This window comes from Oncorhynchus mykiss, chromosome 18 (assembly GCF_013265735.2).
Source record: "Oncorhynchus mykiss isolate Arlee chromosome 18, USDA_OmykA_1.1, whole genome shotgun sequence".
NCBI lineage: Eukaryota > Metazoa > Chordata > Actinopteri > Salmoniformes > Salmonidae > Oncorhynchus > Oncorhynchus mykiss.
The window spans coordinates 20,948,606-20,967,613 of record NC_048582.1 but is presented as its reverse complement, the minus strand read 5'-3'; the positions used below and the strand labels follow the sequence as shown (position 1 = coordinate 20,967,613).

At 41.8% G+C, this 19,008-nt stretch overlaps 1 protein-coding gene and 1 pseudogene across 1 annotated transcript; both read left to right on the top strand.

The window, feature by feature from the left end:
* Positions 1-693: 693 nt before the first annotated feature.
* Positions 694-11,735, top strand: LOC110495808 (26S proteasome non-ATPase regulatory subunit 14). The gene is made up of 11 exons (XM_021571254.2): positions 694-844; positions 1,599-1,648; positions 3,432-3,503; positions 3,601-3,720; positions 3,842-3,912; positions 4,170-4,320; positions 10,109-10,216; positions 10,315-10,389; positions 10,657-10,782; positions 11,377-11,439; positions 11,557-11,735. The coding sequence occupies exons 2-11, from the start codon at positions 1,601-1,603 to the stop codon at positions 11,653-11,655; spliced, it is 933 nt and encodes a 310-aa protein (XP_021426929.1). The 5' UTR covers positions 694-844; positions 1,599-1,600; the 3' UTR covers positions 11,656-11,735.
* A 33-nt stretch (positions 11,736-11,768) lies between these two features.
* On the top strand, positions 11,769-18,484 carry LOC110495806 (annotated as a pseudogene).
* Positions 18,485-19,008: the final 524 nt, after the last annotated feature.

Genomic DNA, 19,008 nt, shown 5'->3' with positions numbered 1-19,008 from the left:
ATTGTTAAGTGGTGATCGTATTGCCCCCATCTTCTTTCTCATTGTTGACAATGGTTCTGTAGCCTAAACCAATTTATTACATCTATTGTACACTTTGGTAATATCAGCTATTGGTCGGTCTTGACTTGATACCAAAGAACATGTTCCACAACTGTGGATCATCCTTGACTGTTTTGGGACGTGTCCTCATTCTGTGTAGGCTATGTCTGCCTGCCACCCAAATGTTGGTTATACTAGAAATCCACAAAGAGAAGAGAATGGGAGCCATTGTGGGGGTGTAGTAAGAAGCTAATTACAAGGTGTCAAATCCCCATGGATGGAAATGGGGGGACCAACAGTTATATATTATGTGAGAAGGGAAGCAGAACAAAAACAGCTTTTAGTCATTGCACGACAAACAAGCTACAAATCTCAGGGGAATATAATCGTATGATGTGACAATTATAGCAGGCTGCACTAGGATGCCCACATTGGTGGCTAGGGACAATGGTAATAATGCATTCTCCCAAAGGTTGGAACAGGTTGGTTAGCCTAGTTTGTATCACACTAATATTTGGAGCTTTGAGCATCAATGTGGGTCTGTACTAAATGCATATACTGCTTTACTGGCTGGAGCAGCTTAAGGGACAGTGATTCAGCTGCAGTCAGCTCCCCCTTGCTTCTAGAAAGCGATCTACAGCAGAATGTAGCGGAGAGTGGAAGTGGTCATCAAGGCGCCGGAAATACCCAATGTTCCGACAAATTTGTTTTGATTGAGGAATTCTGGCTGATTCATTGTAGCAAGCGAGACTTGAATAGTTAGCACACACGACTTTTCTTTCCAACATTTTCACATCTTGAACAGGTAAGATCACACTCCCACAAATGTTAATATCACTACCCTAGCAACAATTAATCCGTGCCGAAGAAGTTGCTATGTAGTCAGTTTTGTTTTTCGACTGTCGCGTGTAATGAAAGAGCTAACGTTAGCTAGCTAACTGTCGCTAACGTTACCGCTAGCAAGCGAGCTAAGGCAGTTTATCTGGTTAACGTTAGCAAACTTAGTCAAACATGTTGGTTAGTTGACAGAGACCACTCTTTTTTATAAAGAATTTTATGTTATCCCGCGTTTAACACTATTTTCTTTGTTCTGGGGGATAAGATTAACTTAGACAGCTAGATGATTGACGTTAGTCTACTATCTATAATATGTAGCTAACTGTCAACCTCGTTAGTTAGCGTAGTCACTTTACTGTCATTATCAATCATTTGTGATGAGACAATTTAATATATCTAGTTATATAATAGTCAGGAATAATAGCTAGATGATACTGTATGAAAGCAGACATTCCAGATTAATCATTAAAATCAGCTAGCTACATGTGAAACAGATGGTCACAACCGTGTCTTCTGACAATTAACGTTAACTGGCAAACTATGCCATGTCATTCCATCCTGCTCTTTTGACTGCCTTTTGGTTAAAGGGATTAACAACTGTTGTGTAGTTTACGAATGAACAACAATGCATATTGTTTAGAAACTAATAGGGTTGAAGATGATAAATAGGGTTGAAGATGATAAATAGGGTTGACATTCATTGCTGTGTTTTCCCTCAACAGAAATGGATAGGCTGCTGAGGCTTGGAGGAGGAATGCCCGGACTGGGTCAGGTGTGTTTTCAGCCATGACTTATCTTGCACGCTCTGTTGCTATTGAATGCCTTTAGACCTTGTCTCATTAACTCAATAATGAATCAGAGCCCCAATATTGGGCTATAACTATCCTAGCTATATATCTACAACACCTATCTTATCCCTGATCACCAAACAGGGAGTGATTCTGACTTGAGTCGGGTGGAATATGCTGAAGCGACTACAAATTAAAAGTGAGAGGCTATAGCCAGGGTAGACCTTGTTGCTCTTATTCACAGACTGAAAAGGACCTGGCACAGCTCGGCTGTCTTAAATATCGTGAATGTTAGTATGTTGTGTGGTCTATAGTCCACACAATCAGGTTAAGAGTTATTGTTATAAAAATGTATTTTGTTTTATTTATTTAACCGCTATTGAACTAGGCAAGTCAGTTAAGAACAAATGACGGCCAACTCTGAACGACCCTGGGTCAATTGTGCGCCGCCCTGTGGGACTCCCATCATGGCCAGCTGTGATACAGCCTGGATTCGAACCAGGGGCTGTAGTGACGCCTCTTGCACTGAGATGCAGAGTGGTTGCCTCCCTCAATAACCTCTCTGCCAAGTTGAATAGTCTTCTTAGCTATAGTCTATTTGCTCTACAGTCTTTGTCATGTGAAATGGATAATGAGAATAGATTGTCAAGGCATTCTGTTCAATATGTATTAACAAATTCTAAGTAGCCTAATCGAAAGTAAAGAATTATGGTGTAGGCCACCTAACCACTGCATTGTCTCCCTTGCGCTATTATCGAGCATGCTTTGTTGGAACATGTTTTTAGTGTAGCCCTGCCCAATCACAAGGGCTAGGGGCGCTCTTTGGTGAGAGAAAAGAAAAGAGCCCACTTTGTTGTGTTCATAGCGGCCAAGCCTTGCGAGGCGAGGCCAATGAGGAGCTTGCTCCCGACTGGCGTTGGATTTGCCAATTAACACCTCCAGTAAGTGGCTGCCTTGGCACCCTACAGAGGTGTTAAAAAGAGGGGGGTGTCTTCTTTTAACTTCTCCCTCTCTGACATGCAGGGCTTCAGAGCACCATTTAAATTACAATATTACTTTCAGGATATTGAACATACACTGAGTGTACAAAACATTAGGAACACCTGCTCTTTCCATGACAGACTGACCAGGTGAAAGCTATGATCCCTTATTGATGTGACTTGCTAAATCCACTTCAATCAATGTAGATGAAGGAGATGAGACAGGTTAAAGAAGGATTTTTAAGCCTTGAGACAATTGAGACATGGATTGTGAATGTGTGCCATTGAGGGTGAATTGGCAAGACAAAAGATTTAAGTGCTTTTGAATGGGGTATAGTAGTAGGTGCCAAATGCAGTTCTTGACACTCAAACTGGTGTGATGCTGCTGGGTTTTTCACTGGCTAGTGGCTAGGCTAATGTCAAATTGCAGGTGGTGTTTATTGTCAACAAAATGTTAAAGGTAGACTCAACGATATGATGTAGAAGCAGAAAGTAAACAGCATAGTGGCTCAATTTCCTCAACAACTAAGAGGGTTGAAGCACGAGGCTCAACTTCCCCGTGGACATGCGCAGACACTGAGAGCGAAGTCTTGCATCTCACTCATCTCAATATCTGTGGTGCCGCTCGTGGCAATGTCATTTCGCTGAGTCTCCCTTTAAACAATGATCATCAGTTTGTCAATATTATAATACTAATATATTATAAACTCCAGTGAAGCTGTATTTTGTCATCCTAATCAGCTCTGTGTGATAAACTATAGCCTAAAATCGGTTATTTCCCCCCCAGGGCCCACCTACAGACGCCCCCGCCGTAGACACTGCAGAGCAGGTGTACATCTCCTCACTGGCACTGCTCAAGGTAAGAAGGAAATAAACAGTTGCCATTTTATACCGACTAGTTACATGATGTGTGTCCATGGTGTCTACGTCTCACCATGTATTTCCATCTCATTCAGATGCTGAAGCACGGGCGTGCCGGTGTGCCCATGGAGGTCATGGGTTTGATGCTGGGCGAGTTTGTGGACGACTACACTGTGCGAGTGATTGACGTGTTCGCCATGCCGCAGTCAGGAACTGTACGTTTTCCCAGTCATTTCCCCTAACAGACCTCGCAGGACAATGTTGAGTAACTCTACAGTTATGCGTGTGATGTTTTCTCCATCCGGGTTTGCGTAATAGCACTTCTCTCTCCGACAGGGTGTCAGTGTGGAGGCCGTGGACCCCGTCTTCCAAGCTAAAATGTTGGATATGCTTAAGCAAACTGGCAGGTAAATGCATATGGACGACTTACTAATATAAAACATATTAGTTAGAACACGACTGTTGATTTGGCATAGCTTCTACCGGACAGTCACGCTGTAAATGCTCTACACTCCAGGATACACTAAAAACAGAAAAATGTCATTTGTAACAATAAAACAAAACCGAAATGTGTAAAATAGACATGAAGAAAGGTATCTGTGCAGTAATAGTGTTGAACTAAAATAATTGAGGTGGTTGTCATTGCTGTGGCTCCTCCAACTAGACCAGAGATGGTGGTTGGCTGGTACCACAGTCACCCCGGGTTTGGCTGCTGGCTGTCCGGTGTTGACATCAACACCCAGCAGAGTTTCGAGGCCCTGTCGGAGAGAGCTGTGGCCGTGGTGGTGGACCCCATCCAGAGCGTGAAAGGAAAGGTAGGTCCAACAACCATAGGGATGCCAACTCATCACAGCGGTGCTAAAAAAGTATTTCAGCACTCCCTCTCGTGTACAATTTCATTAACCAGGATGCGGGCTGTTTTAAACTACTCATGGCCCAATTTTTTGTTCTCAAAATAGGTCATCCACGTGAACTTTGTAGATCCATAAAAATAACTGTCTGTGGGGGGGGGGGGGATTTGAAATGCAACATGTCTGCAAAATAGTGCTGTGATTATAGTTGATAAGAAGGATGTATGTTCCTATGGCGCAAATTATTACACAGTTGTTAATGTTAGCTAGCTACATTAGCATCTAAGTTGGCAAGATAACATTACCACACGCTTGCCTCGGCTTACTTTACTGTGTGTGTAATAACCTACTGGAACACGTATATGCATTGGAGGAAGCGAGGGAGTGACTTGGATGCTGTATTACTAAACCCAGCATGGTAGCGCAGGCAGGTAGCTGCACAACAGTGTATATTGGAGGCGTGATGTCCCAATACTCTTTTCAATGAATAATGGTGTATGCTTCGCTTATCGAAATGAATAACTGAGAACAGAATGCGTCCTACAAATAGAATATCCGAGCGTGATGTCATATCAGAGTGAGTGTTTCATGCAATATCACATGTGACTGTTGTGAGCAACCAGCTTGCGTTAGCCTATTCAGCTGCTTTTCTCACACCATACTTTCTGCGCATCTCCGTCAGTTTTTAAAAATGTAATTTAGCCGTGATGGAGAGCTGGTATGTGCAGACAGTGATAGGGTTTCTGTTACATTTGCTTAATTATTGGAGTGGCTCACAGCGTGAGCGAAGTGGATAGTATCTTTTCATTTCACCTGTAAGAGCAAGCAGGCCGGTCTGACTAGGCTTCGCTGTCACGCAGCCTCTGAGTGCCACTGCTATAGAGGAAAAAAGAGCACAGTGAAAGTCCTAATTGTGCCTTTACATCACTGAACACCGTGAGATTTTACGCCAAACCACTCTAAGGTTATGCTCCACATTACCGGAGCTACTTTCTACCATGAATTAGCGCACATTTGAGGTAATTTCGTCTACGAGGGGTTGGTCAAAAGAAACATTGGCGGGTCATGTTTCGGAGGACGCAAGACTCGACCTTCGCCTCCCGAGCCCGTTGGGAAGTTGCAGCGATGAGACAAGATCAGAAAGGGGGGTTAAAATACAATTGTAAATGTCAAGAGACAAACGTTTGTACAAAGCCTTCGTTGTTGAAAACTAAATGTTAGGCTGGATGCAAGGAGAAGTAATGTCAATAAGACAATTCATTACCTTGATCTTCACTGTAAAAGGCATCTAGACTTTATACCATTTGGTTTGCAACAACTGATGGAATGAACAGCCGGCTTGGCTAGCAACCGTAGATGTCGGGACTAGGCCGATATTTTCGTCAGGGATGAAATAGTAGCCTATGAATTAATTTATATATTTTTTTTACGTATTTAATTGGTTACTGGTTGTAGAAAATCAACTCGGTTGTGCAAAACAACTTTTTTTAACATGACTGATGATCTACGGTACTCTGCCTCGTACATAATAACCAAGGCACAGCGGTGCTAAAGTAGTTCAGCACGCCCTCTCGTGTACAATGTCTTTAATCATGACGCGTGCGGTTTTAAACCACTCAAGGGCCCACGTTTTTGGTTTGATAACGAACAACCTTGTTTAGTGATGTTACCTGGCTAGCTAGCATGGTACCGTGGCTATGCACATTTTGGATGGCACTCTTTTTCTGGTGTTCCTTAAATTGGAACTGACCGCGTTTTAGCAACATGAAATCTTATTAAAATCTGATCATATACACCCCCAGGAAGAATGACACCGTTGTTTTACATTTTATGACAAGCGAGCGCTTAGATGCGGTCGTTTAAATAAATTCATAGAATGTTTGGGAATGGCTTATACTAAGGCATTTGTGAAAAGTGGGAAAGCGGCCATGCGTTTGGATAATTAAGACGCTGCAGTAAATAAAACCTGAAGTCTTCGGAGATCATTGCGCCATAGCCAATCAGTTACAGTAGGCTTATATGCAAATAAGCCATTTGCCACGCGGGCCTGCCGTCATTCATTTTGAACTGGACTGTGTGTTTACAGGAAGTAGCAGCAGCGTGACTTTATCATTAGAACGCATACGCCAAAAGCCATAAAATACATCTGGATGGATTATTTCTGCAAATGTGTAAATACCACGGGAGTCCTCTTACATTTGGGAACTTCAGTCCTATTGATCAAGCAACCTTAAAGTTAGGCTCTCTCTCCCTCTGTTGCCTATGCACATCAACAACAATAAGATCAACAACTAGCTAGCCAGAACGTGATGAGCTGAAATCTAACGAGGGAACATTAGATAAAACCTCTCAAACTTTCAGCTAGTTGGCCGTCTCAATTGCACTGATAAATGATGGGGAATAGTAGCCTGCTCGTCCTTCTGCAGCTTGCCTGTCAATGCATGCTTGTCCCAACTCACTTGCCTGCCTGCCCGCCCATGTGATGGATGCAAAATATATACAAACGGAACTAAGCGATATGCTTACTGTGGATGTCGTTCAAATTCAAAAGAGCTAGCTAGCAAAGCGGTTCACATTTCTTGTTGACTGCAGTAATGTCCCCAGAGCTGTTGCCAGAGAATTGAATGGTCATTTCTCTACCATAAGCCACCTCCAACGAATTTGGTAGTATGTCCAACCGGCCTCACAACCGCAGACCACGTGTATGGCGTTGTGTGGGTGAGCGGTTTGCTGATGTGAACAGAGTGCTTGCCCCATTAGGCCCTGATCTAGGGATTTCACATGACTGGGAATACAGATACCATTTTTTTTTTTTTAAAGGTAGGGGTGTTGATCAGAAGACAGTCAGTATCTGGTGTGACCACCATTTGCGTCATGCAGCGTGACATCTTCCTTTGCGTGGAGTTGATCAGGCTGTTGATTGTGGAATGTTGTCCCACTCCTCTTCAATGGTTGTGCGAAGATGTTGGCAGGAACTGGAACACGCTGTCGTACACGTCGATTCAGAGCATCCCAAACATGCTCAATGAATGACATGTCTGGTGAGTATGCAGACCATGAAAGGACTGGGACATTTTCAGCTTCCAGGAATTGTGTACAGATCCTTGCGACATGGGGAAGTGTATTATTATGCTGAAATGTGATGTTGGAGGATGAATGGTGTGACCGTATAGTTTGATTGTATTAACATTCCCAGCCTTATTTAGTCATCCGTTTTTGTTGAAAATATTCACTCATTGAAACTGAAACAGTGCATCCTGAATGGGTGGAGGCAACAAACGATGTACCAGGCCAGCTTTGCTTTACAACCTGATAGCAATATTTTCTGGACCACCAAGAAATGTATTGGTGAATTATATGAATCGTCCATTGAACTGCATCCATCTATTCTGCCAATAATGCCTTACTATACATCATGGAATTCTGAGTCAAGTATAGCCTATTTTTAAAACCTCTTATAAAGTTGGTTTTCTAGCATAAACTGGGAATTTTATATTTTTCATATTATGGTTGTCTGCCTTCATATCTGCAAAGTAACTCAAGCACTGTCAGTTTCACTTTAAATTATGTTTGGTGTGTGTGTGGCAGGTAAGGAGAGTGTGTAGGCTATGCATTTAAAGTTGTCTGAAGACTAGGCTAAATATGGTTTCATATAGGCCTAGTGTGTTTTCCCCTTACTGCCACAATGAAAATGCAGATCATTATGCAGTTGTATTCCTAACTACGTTCCTCCTGCCCGATAATAGGTAGGCCTTTGGATATGAGCAAATCAGCTATTTTCTGCAGTAGCCTTTTTTATTATACAGTAAAAAAAAGTGTGAAGCTAAATTCAATGTGTTGTATTGAGTAGAGTGTTGTATTGAGTATAGGTGTGACTATCAGGTTTTTGTGCAGCACACGTATAGAAAATGGGAACAGGCATTTACACAGATTTTTTTTTCCCCCCCCCCGCGAAAAATATTTCTCACCTTTTTGGGCCTGCATCAGTTTGCGTCCCTGAACCACCATGATTGTGATGGCACCTGCCAATGCTGTGACTGGACTGGTGATTTGATTATCTTTTATATTTAGCAATGTTCTAATTTAATTTGTATGCCAATTGTGTGACAGGTTGACTTTCTTGTGCGTGCAAACTTCAATCAATCCAATAATAAAATCAGTGGTTGACTGACTGGGAGGAAGCTAAAATCTCTAACGATTTGAGTTAACAGCGTGTGTAGTCATCTAAGGTTGTTTACTCATAGATCTCCTGGGATTGAGACGTCTTCATCTAGAACTGATCATACACCCCCATCCCCATCCCCACCACCCTCCTTTCCTTGTTATGTTTCTTTCTCTCTCTTCCACCCTCACGGGCCCCATATGGCACTTCCTCCATCTGCTCCTGCCTCTGTGCTGCAGGGAGCTGTCTATTATCACCTCCACAGAGCTGTCTGTGAATGTGAGAGCCAATTCCATCTCAATGTGTGATCTCCGCTCAGAGGAGAGTGCACCACTAGAAATGAAAGTTAGCTCCCCAATGTTTTACATTAGAAATGGTTCCGAAGCACAGGCGATCTCATAAAGATATTTAATTAGATTGCTATTAAGAGTCGTGTCGTTGATGACCGAGGGGATGGCTTTACAACCTTTTTAGTCTTAATATTTTGCCACCCAAGCGTGAGAGAGAATATAAAAATATATACATTACATTTTCACAAACTTACAAATACCAGGGCACGTTTGCCAATCTTCATTTTGACATATTTGTGTTTTTAGCAGGTTTCACCGCCTCTGCCTTTGAGAAAAAAAGGTGTCTCTCAGCCAAATCTTGCTTGTGAAAGATGAAGCCTACTCTTGATGTGCTCAGAACATGGCAGTGTCCTGCTTCCCTGTCACGTTCACTGTCTCTCGTCACTGTCTGCCACTCGGAATCTCATTGTACACAATCCATTATGGTCCTTTCAATGAGCAGCCAATATAACCACAGAACATGACAATAATGCCTGTCGTTTCACGGTGCTCGGCACCTTTCCTTCGTGAGACCAATTTCCATGCAAGACACGATAACCTAGAGTTAATTTGGAGTGACACGGGTATTAAAAGTCAAGCACCTCATCCTTGGCTAAGGCAGCCAGGACCAGTGAAAGAAAACAGCTAAATGTGTTTCAACACACTAATTTCCTGTGCTTTGTAGTAAAATGTATGGATGCAGGTCTCAGGGTGACATCCTAGTAAACAAGGCTAAAGTCAGGTCCACCATAAATCCATCAATGTTTTAACATGACTGTAACCGTGAGCTACTCACCTGTCATGCTTTCCGGCAGAGCCTCTCCAAGCATGGTTGCATATCTTTGCCTTGCTATGGCTATGCAATGTCTACTCACCTGGAATGATGCAACGCAGGGTCTAGTAATAGGATGTGACTAGGGACATGTACTGCACTCAGGCAAGGCTGTGGTTTCGGTGTCGTTTACACACATCTGGAGTGACAGCCTGCTTACAGCAGTTGGTACCGTCCCTGATCTGCTGTTCACTATCTCCCTCCCTCCCCAGTCATCTACTCTCCCTTTCACAGTATTCTCACACACAACGTTACCCTCATGGCTTAGATCCAAAGCAGAGTGTGGTACTTACTTGGCATTCTTTCAATTTTTTTAACGTTTTTTTTTTTTTCTTCTTCTGCTCGGGAATTGAATTTCAAATTGGTATGGACTTCGTTTCTCTGCTCTCTGTGAGATAACACATGGTTCCTCCTTGTTATTTCGGGCAGGTTGTTATCGATGCGTTCCGGCTGATCAATGCCAACATGATGGTTCTGGGACACGAGCCCAGGCAAACCACCTCCAACCTGGGCCATCTGAACAAGCCCTCCATCCAGGTAAGACCATGGAGCCTCTGACCAGCTCTGTGTTTTTAACATGCACGTGAATGTAGAGTTTCTGTTCTTATTTCAATCATCTGTTGTCCTCCTCCAAGGCTCTGATCCATGGACTGAACAGGCATTACTACTCCATCACCATCAACTACAGGAAAAATGAACTCGAGCAAAAGGTGTGAAACATTTCTGAAAAATCTGTTTAAGGGGAGTATAGAATGATATCAGAAAAAGATGACTGTTGACTGTCATAGTTTATTGAGTTAATTATGATTTTGCTACAGTAACATTTCATAATATGATTACTGTATGTTCTCCTGAATGACAGGTGATGTCATCTTCTGTGCGCCATAACAATACGTACACGGTACCTCTATCCTCTCTTGGTTGCATGTGCCACATTAACATATGATCCTTGAGTGACTTGATCCTTGACCTCCCAGATGCTGTTGAACCTACACAAGAAGAGCTGGATGGAGGGCCTGACCCTGCAGGACTACAGCGAGCACTGCAAGCTCAACGAGAACATCGTCAAGGAGATGCTGGAGCTGGCCAAGAACTACAACAAGGTGAGCAGGCAGGGATCAGAAGGGGAAAGTGGGAGGGCCTGGAAGTATTTTGAGACCAGGGGTCAGCGTGGGCAAACTACATGAGTTATCCCGGGTGGTGTTCATTAGTATTCAAATTGAATAAAATGGACTACAACAGGGAGGGACTACCTGGACTTGTCCAATCAGAAACGGCAATTTCCAAGACATGGGCATGGCGTATGGGGGTGTAGTGAGATACCTGATGGGTTGGACGATTCTATTCTCATCACTCATCTTGAAAAAACGTGGAAATCAATCAATCCGCCATCATTAACACACTGGAAAAATCAAATGATTTAAATATTGAAAGTGAGCGGGCTAGGGAGAGAAACAAAATGTTGGCGTTTCAGGCCATGTGGCCGCTGGAGATGTGTGATGGTGTTCTGGGCAGGTGTGATGCAACTGATGTTTGTATGATGTATGTTTTGTGTTTATAAAAGGTCAAATAAAATAAATACACTTTTTTTGTATTCTGTTCCAAATAGTTTTATTCTTTACATGCCATAATGAACAAAACCCAGCTTTAAATGTTAACGTCTGAGTGAGAATCAATGTTGCTGTGTTCTACCCCAGGCGGTCGAAGAAGAGGATAAGATGACCCCTGAGCAGCTGGCCATCAAGAACGTCGGAAAGCAGGTATCCGTCCTCGCTGTAACCTGAACACAATCTCTGTTTTGCGAGCTACATCATAAATGCCCATGTATAATATTTGCAATGACCCTCCTTGACCTGTTTACTGTGTTCTTCTCGCAGGATCCCAAGAGGCACCTGGAGGAGCACGTCGACGTCCTGATGACGTCCAACATCGTTCAGTGCCTAGCCGCCATGTTGGATACTGTGGTCTTTCAGTGAAGCCACCCCCCCTCTTGCATTTAACTGTTCATATTCTAACTTTGTTTTGTTTTATAAAAAATAAATGTGTATGAAAGGTGGGCCGTGGACTTGTATCCTTATAATACAGAACAGCAGCATGGGTGATGTGTTGCGGTTTGACTGGCTGGTCTCAGATGGGTGTCTGAGAGAAAGTTTTGGTCCATACACACACAATATTGCATCTGAAATGGCACACTAATCCTTTATGTAGTTCCCTGGTCAAATCTAGTACACATATATTGTGAATGGGGTGCCATTTCTGACACACCCTATGAATCTTGCCAAGCTGCCAGCTATCACTAGCTGTCATTTTTCAATTAGTTATGCCATGGTTGATGGCACTTCTGATACTCCTTGAAGCCTTGTTTTCCAATCACGTTAAAATTACCCTCCCCATTTGATGTGAGACATGCCCACTTTCAAGATTGAGTAATACTTTCTGATAAAAAAAGGAAATATATGAATGTTGTCATAAACTATAAACGTGTTTTAAATATATAATCTACCTGCCACATGGTACTAGAGGTATAACATTAGCAGTATTTTGTTCCAGTCCAGCAAAACGAACATGAGAAATGTCTATAACTGTTTATATAGGCTACTTCACCTTATTCCTATACTGTAATGTAAAATGTAACAACTGTAGGCGTTTCATTAGGTTCGTTCCAAGCGTATTTAGAGTTCATATTCCCTACATGTGATACGCGTAACCTTAACCAAATTGGTTTTTGTGTTGCGCGTAATGCTACTTGTGCAGCTCCAGTATCTTCGCATCTCAACATCCAACGCCCAATAATATGGATAGCGACTACCACAGCTCAGACAGGTCTGAACTCGCTACCCAGTACCACCCTATGCTCTCCTCTAGTGAGGGGCTGAACTGAATAGAGGAACTAACACGTTCTAATAAAGAAACCACAGGGATGACAAATCCGTCAGAAGCAGACGACTTTATCGACTCGGAGGACTCATTTGGTGACGGCGACAAGGGAAGCAGTAGGCAGTCTGCTCAAAAAACCGTCTGTGACATTCGTCATACCTTCCATGGATCTACAGAGGGACGGTATCCCTCGTCTCAGCCCAGCCAAGCTCAACCCGCGTCTGCTACCTCGCCTGGTACCATGTTCCCACACCGGACACTGCACGGAGCCACCTACCCGGCCCTTGCCATCACCAGTTCGGGTCACTACATGGCACACCATCCTGTGGTCACACAAGGCTCATATAATAGCCTCTTGACCACCACGTCACCTCAAGGCTTCCCAGCGCCCGGATACTTTTACGCCCAGCCATATGGGCATGGCCACCAAGGAGGTGCTTTCCACAAGAGCTCAGCAATGCAAACCGGGATGGTTTTTGGTAAAGCGCAAGTTTATCTCTGCAACAGGGCTCTGTGGCTCACGTTTCACAGGCACCAAACAGAGATGATCATCACTAAACAGGGGCGGTGAGTATTGACCCGTCCCTTTTCTCGCCGCCCTTGCCGTTCTGTTGGCTAATGTCAACATAGTGGGCAAACTGCCGTACTTATTTGGACCAAGTCGATTGACGTGTTTATTGAAACCGCGTGGGGTTTACTAACACATTATGGCCACAGCAATAGTTCAAATTATAATTAATTTCGTTCTCTAAGTAAAATTTTAGCGGGATTTAGGAATTTGTAAAGGAAATAAAATTCCTATTAATCTTTTTTCTACTTCCAGACGAATGTTTCCATTCCTGAGCTTTAATATATCTGGTCTTGATCCGACGGCAAATTACAATATTTTTGTGGACGTCAGTCTCGCTGACCCTAATCACTGGCGGTTCCAAGGAGGACAGTGGGTACCCTGCGGCAAAGCTGACTCAAATGGGACAGGCAAGTGATTTTACTTTTCTTTTCCCCCTTCTATTCTCTCCAAGTGAGGTTTTCTGGCAACAAAAGTGAGTAATGTCTTCAATAATTAATTTATAGGGAACAAGGCCTACATGCATCCAGACTCTCCGAACACCGGCGCGCACTGGATGCGTCAAGAAATTTCTTTTGGAAAACTGAAGTTGGCAAATAATAAAGGGGCATTGGAAAGTGCAGGGCAGGTAAGTTTTTAATGTGGTCCTAATTTCGTACAGTCCCAAATACACACACACATATATATATATATATATATAAGGTGAAAGAGGTCTTGAAAATATGCTATATTCAAGTCTGGAGACGTTGCATTGAGAGATTTTATTTACAAAATTATGTTTTATGCATTTATCAACCATATTGTATGAAACAATTCAGAATTTATTCTCATACATTTTTTTGTATTTAGTGAAAAAAAATAATCTTCAAGTTGTTCTTTGTCTCTAGAGATGATCACAGATGCCCCAATTAACACCTGTTTTTCATGTCCTCTGTTCAGATGGTTGTCGTTCAGTCCCTCCATAGGTACCAACCCCGTCTTAATGTGGTCGAGGTGCACGAGGATGGGGCCGAGAACGCCAGTCAACCCAGACAATCATTTACGTTCCCCGAGACGCAATTCGTTGCAGTCACAGCATACCAGAACACAGACGTAAGGAAATTCGTTCCTTCAAATATTGATTTATTTTCTTAATTGGGGCTAGGCAACATTTTACATTAAAAAAAAAAGTGAAAGTAAAAGTGGTTCACAAATTTACAGTAGGCTAGGCCTTTTTAATGTTATTTCCCTCTTTCAGATAACACAGCTGAAAATAGACCACAATCCTTTCGCAAAAGGTTTTCGGGACAATTATGACAAGTAAGTAAAAATAGATTAGCCTAGCCCATGTTATTTTTTAATAGCCTTACATATTTAAACATTATTCTATTGGAATTATTCGAATCTCGATCTCTAACTCAAATATGAACACATTTAATGGGGTTGGTTTCGAGATAACCCTGCTTTACGCACGACTTTTCCCCATTTTATTGGTGACGATACTGTCACTCCTAAGATAACCATAGTTTTTTTTAAATTATTTATTCAACACCAGCTTTAAGGTAAGGACTACATTCTGATGTAAACGATCATGAAAAAGCATTACGGATTTGGATACACGCATGTTTTTGTTCCATTGGAAATGTTATGAGGTTACTTGTCAGAATTCCCGTGGACAGACAAGTTCGATTTTTTTTGCCAATGTTCTCTTCAAATAGGTAGTTTTTTTTACATCGAATGTAAGAAACTATTGGAGATTAATTAGGTTTAATGGTGTAAGACCTCTGGAGTTCTTTTTAAATGTGATTTATAATTGCATGCCATTGTTACTTCATACTTGTGGAAACGTTTTATTTGAGGTCTTTCTCATTTGTATTATTTTTCAATTTCTTAATTGATTGTTTTGGATATGTCTAGAATCTACACAGGCTACGATAGTGACCGGTTGACGCCATCACCGAGTGACTCTACCTACGCTCAGTTTGTGCCCGGTGCCAGATATGCTCTTGCTAATTCTTTCCTTCAGCACCAATTCGTCAGCACTTATGCCAAGTCCTGTTTCCGCCCTAGCGCAGGAGCTACGTCTGGACTAGACTATAACCTTCCCTTAACTAACAGCATGCTGTCACCGCAAACCAGCGAGGAGGACACGATGGCGGCATCCCCGAGATGGTTTGTGACACCGACAAACAACAGACTGGACTATGCCTCCCGCACAAATGACGCGACTGGAAACACGGCCACTTTGCTGTCATATGCAGCAGCTGGAAAGGCCCTACAGCTGTCCGCAACTGACAGTTCGGGTAGAGCCCTTGCTTATTACGCAGAACCGACGGATTTTGCGCGTACCTCACCCCAGTATTGTGGTGCGTCTAGTCCGGCTCTGTCCTGCTGGACTAATGGACACGCTATTGGTACTGCGAACTTTGACGAGGTCCTCTCACTTTCAAAGGAGAGTTTACCAACGGGTGTCTCTGAAGACGCAAAACCACAAGATATCTCGGAGTCTAGTTGGATAGAGACATAAACTGAATTGAAGAGATATCCCGTCCTAGGTTATTGGCATCAACGAGAACTGTCTAAATACCCACCTGGACATCGTTCATTCGTTTTTTTCATTAGACTGCATTTTTGGATTAGCCTACAGTGGGCTGTGGATACGACTGAAGTATTAAAATGTTAGCAACAAAATAGTCTATTTAAGCTATAATAATGTATATATTTAACATTAGCTGTAGTCCTACTCTAGATGTTTTCATTGAATCCTGTTTTCTAATTTGACTGATTTGATTGATTTTTGATTTGTTGAATACATTTTAGGAAAATGTTCATGTCTTAGCCTGCATTGAGTTTCATTGGCATTATGTTTTATTGTGCTGGCTTTAGTAGGCTATATAGGATCCACAATGTATTTTACTTGTGCAAAAAAAAAAAAAAAACAAGGTTCTGAGCTATAACAACTGTACTTAAAGTAAGTAGTCCAATGCTTCAAAACACAAAGGACATATTCATAAATCAATACCCAACGCAAGAAGGTCAAGAGGGAATTTGTTGTAGTCTTTGATAGGATGTACACTAAGTCATTATCTAAAAATATAAATTCGATTAAAAGCAGATGGATAAATTGCAATTCCTTTTCTCTTATACCTGGTATGAAGGTTTATTACTGCGGTTGCTGCTTTGCTTGCAGATGCGTAAACAATGGAGCAAACTCCAGATGAAAGATATTCATGAGGACCACAATGGATATAAATAATAACTTGTTTTATAATCCTTGATAATGTTTAATGTGTGTATTGTTGTACTCACATAGCTGATTCAACATATGTATTTTACATTTGTCAAATAACTCATTTATTCGGCGACTCTTGAAGTCTTCTTTAAAAATAAAATATTTTAGTGTTAAAGTAACTGTCCAGTGTTTCCAGATTTCTATGAAATATGACCTATAATTGACAATATGAGTGAAATACTTTTTATTTCAAAAGATAATAATTAAATATGTTGAAAATAAGCTTTTCGGTGTTTGAATGGTGTGGGCATACCCCAATAACACAATGGTGGGGGCATATTAGTGGGGGTGTATACAGGTCATTAAAATTTTTAATGACAAGTCAACCGCTGATTGGCCAACTCCACCAATGAGCCAACCTGACTTTACATTATATGCGGAAATTGTAAGCATTTTTAAAATGTTTTTTTTTTCTCAAATGTATGCTTTGGCGTCAAATGCGAGTATAGGACGAGTCAACAACATTATTTGAGTATGAGCTAACAAAAACCTTTAAAAGTGACATTTTCACTGGACTTTAGTTACTTTAACCGTCATTGAGGTATTTAATAAAAATTAATATCGGTTAGCCCAGAACAAAAATCTTGCGCAATTTGTTCAGTTGTGTTTACATATTTAAATATAACGTACATTATATGCATAGAGCTTCCTATTGGTTGTTTATGATCATTTCCAAGTGGGAAACTCGGCCAAACTGGAAGTTTACGAGTTGTTTTTCCAGTAGTCTTTCTATGAGAGATTAACAGAAAGTAGTCGTGGCCCAATCCCAAACCAGGGACTGTTTACATAGCAGGTAACGTGGCAGGTTAGAATTAACATAACAGGCTAGGAGAATGAGGTTAAGGTTAGGAAAAGAGAGGTTGACAACTGTAGCATTGTAGTTAAGCCTAAACAACTGTTTTCCCCAGACACTGTCCATTAGATGGAGCTGTAGTAGACCTACTCAATCTAGTCACAACGGTAGAAACTAAACAGACCATCAATCCTGACAGACCATCAGTGACAACACGTCAGGCATTTTTTTACTTGAGAAATACTGCACCAAACACACAACTGACCGACTAAAACCTGCAAAAACGTCCAAATTAATTACAGATTTAAAAAAATATGTATTCTCACTATTTTGAAAAAGTATTGAGTTTATTCCTATGGTGACCCATGGGGGACAAACATCATGAACGGCCACATCGAACCACACCCCCAAGAATGATTTTTTTATTTTTAAATGAATGAGCAACAGAAACACTGAGCATTCAATTGCTTTTTAGCCTAATCAAAAAGGGGTGAGTATCCAAAAATGTAATGGTTTGCTGTCAAACCAGCCTCCAAAAAAAGCTAAAGGGGATCTATAAAGATTTGCTATTGCCCATTGCTACTAGAGCAGCCCTTCCCCAAGACCAGCCTTCTGACTGACTTCCTGAAGCAAGGCCGCTGGAGAGGCCCATTGGAAACATCGGTCTACCATTCACTGCTCAACCTGTTGTGAAGATGTCAGGTGTGAATCAAAACTTGACTGGTTTAGGCTACACTTATACTGTTTAATTGCCTATACAAATAACAAACTTTTTTTTGGTAATCATCTTCAATTGCATATCCTAACTTTGGATTTCTTACCAGGTCATGGCTTAAGTTGTTCAGACATCTTCATATACACATTGTGGCTTAGTTGGAAGAGCATGACGCATGCAACGGCAGAGTTGTGGGTTCGATTCCCATGGGGGACCAGTACGAAAATGTATGTACTCACTACTGTAAATCGCTCTGGATTAGAGCTTCTGCTAAATTATGTAAATGTATAAATACTTATCATATACTCATTTCGGTTCCTCTGGGGCTGGACCAAGAGCAGTTTATAGTGCTGGAAGGAGACAATATATGGACTTGATCCTGCCCTTCAAAGGGCCTTTTCATACACTTTTTGTTGACATTCTAGAATGTCATGTCAAAAATGTATTCGTTTCCCCTTTACTGTCTGTTATCTAGAATTTAAATGAATGAGTGCGCACACGCATTTGAATCAGGAAATCTCGATTGTTGCATAGAACAACAGTGCAGTGCAATTTCATCGTGGTTATGCGTGTGCCTCTTGGCACAGCAGTCCCCCCCCCCCCCCCCCCCCCCCACCCACCCACCCAGGGTATCAGGCATAAGCATCAGACCTCATAAGATTAGATTAGATCTGAAGGTTCCAGCTCGTACACACTTTGAACCCTCTCACTTTGAAGCACTGGAATGGCTCAAGGTGGAAACAGGAGTCACTCAGATTAAAATGGGGTTTACCAACAAAATTGTCCATAACTCTGCCTCCAAATATCTAGGGTTGGACCAATATGCGCTTTAAGCACTTTGACCTGCAAATACAGGCCCAGCCTTCCTCGACATTTTAAGACCTTTGCACTATCCTGCTGACTTTTTGTAAAGGTTCTGTAAATATCCGTTGCTTTTTTTTCTCTGATGTTTCACACATTTCAATATGTGATCTTGTCATATTAACTATGCCTGCTGCAAAATGGAATTGCTTCTTGGGGACATTAAAGTAGTCTGGGTAATTCTTTCAGCTGTATAAATGACACATTAGTACTTCACCAGAAGGAGCTCTTACGAACTTGGTTC

Excerpts from the sequence above, each read along its gene's own strand:
- LOC110495808 (XM_021571254.2), top strand. The coding sequence starts at position 1,601 with ATGGATAGGCTGCTGAGGCTTGGAGGAGGAATGCCCGGACTGGGTCAG. Across the intron at positions 4,321-10,108 it reads TCCAGAGCGTGAAAGGAAAG|GTTGTTATCGATGCGTTCCG; the intron begins GTAGGTCCAACA and ends TATTTCGGGCAG. Across the intron at positions 10,390-10,656 it reads AAAATGAACTCGAGCAAAAG|ATGCTGTTGAACCTACACAA; the intron begins GTGTGAAACATT and ends TTGACCTCCCAG.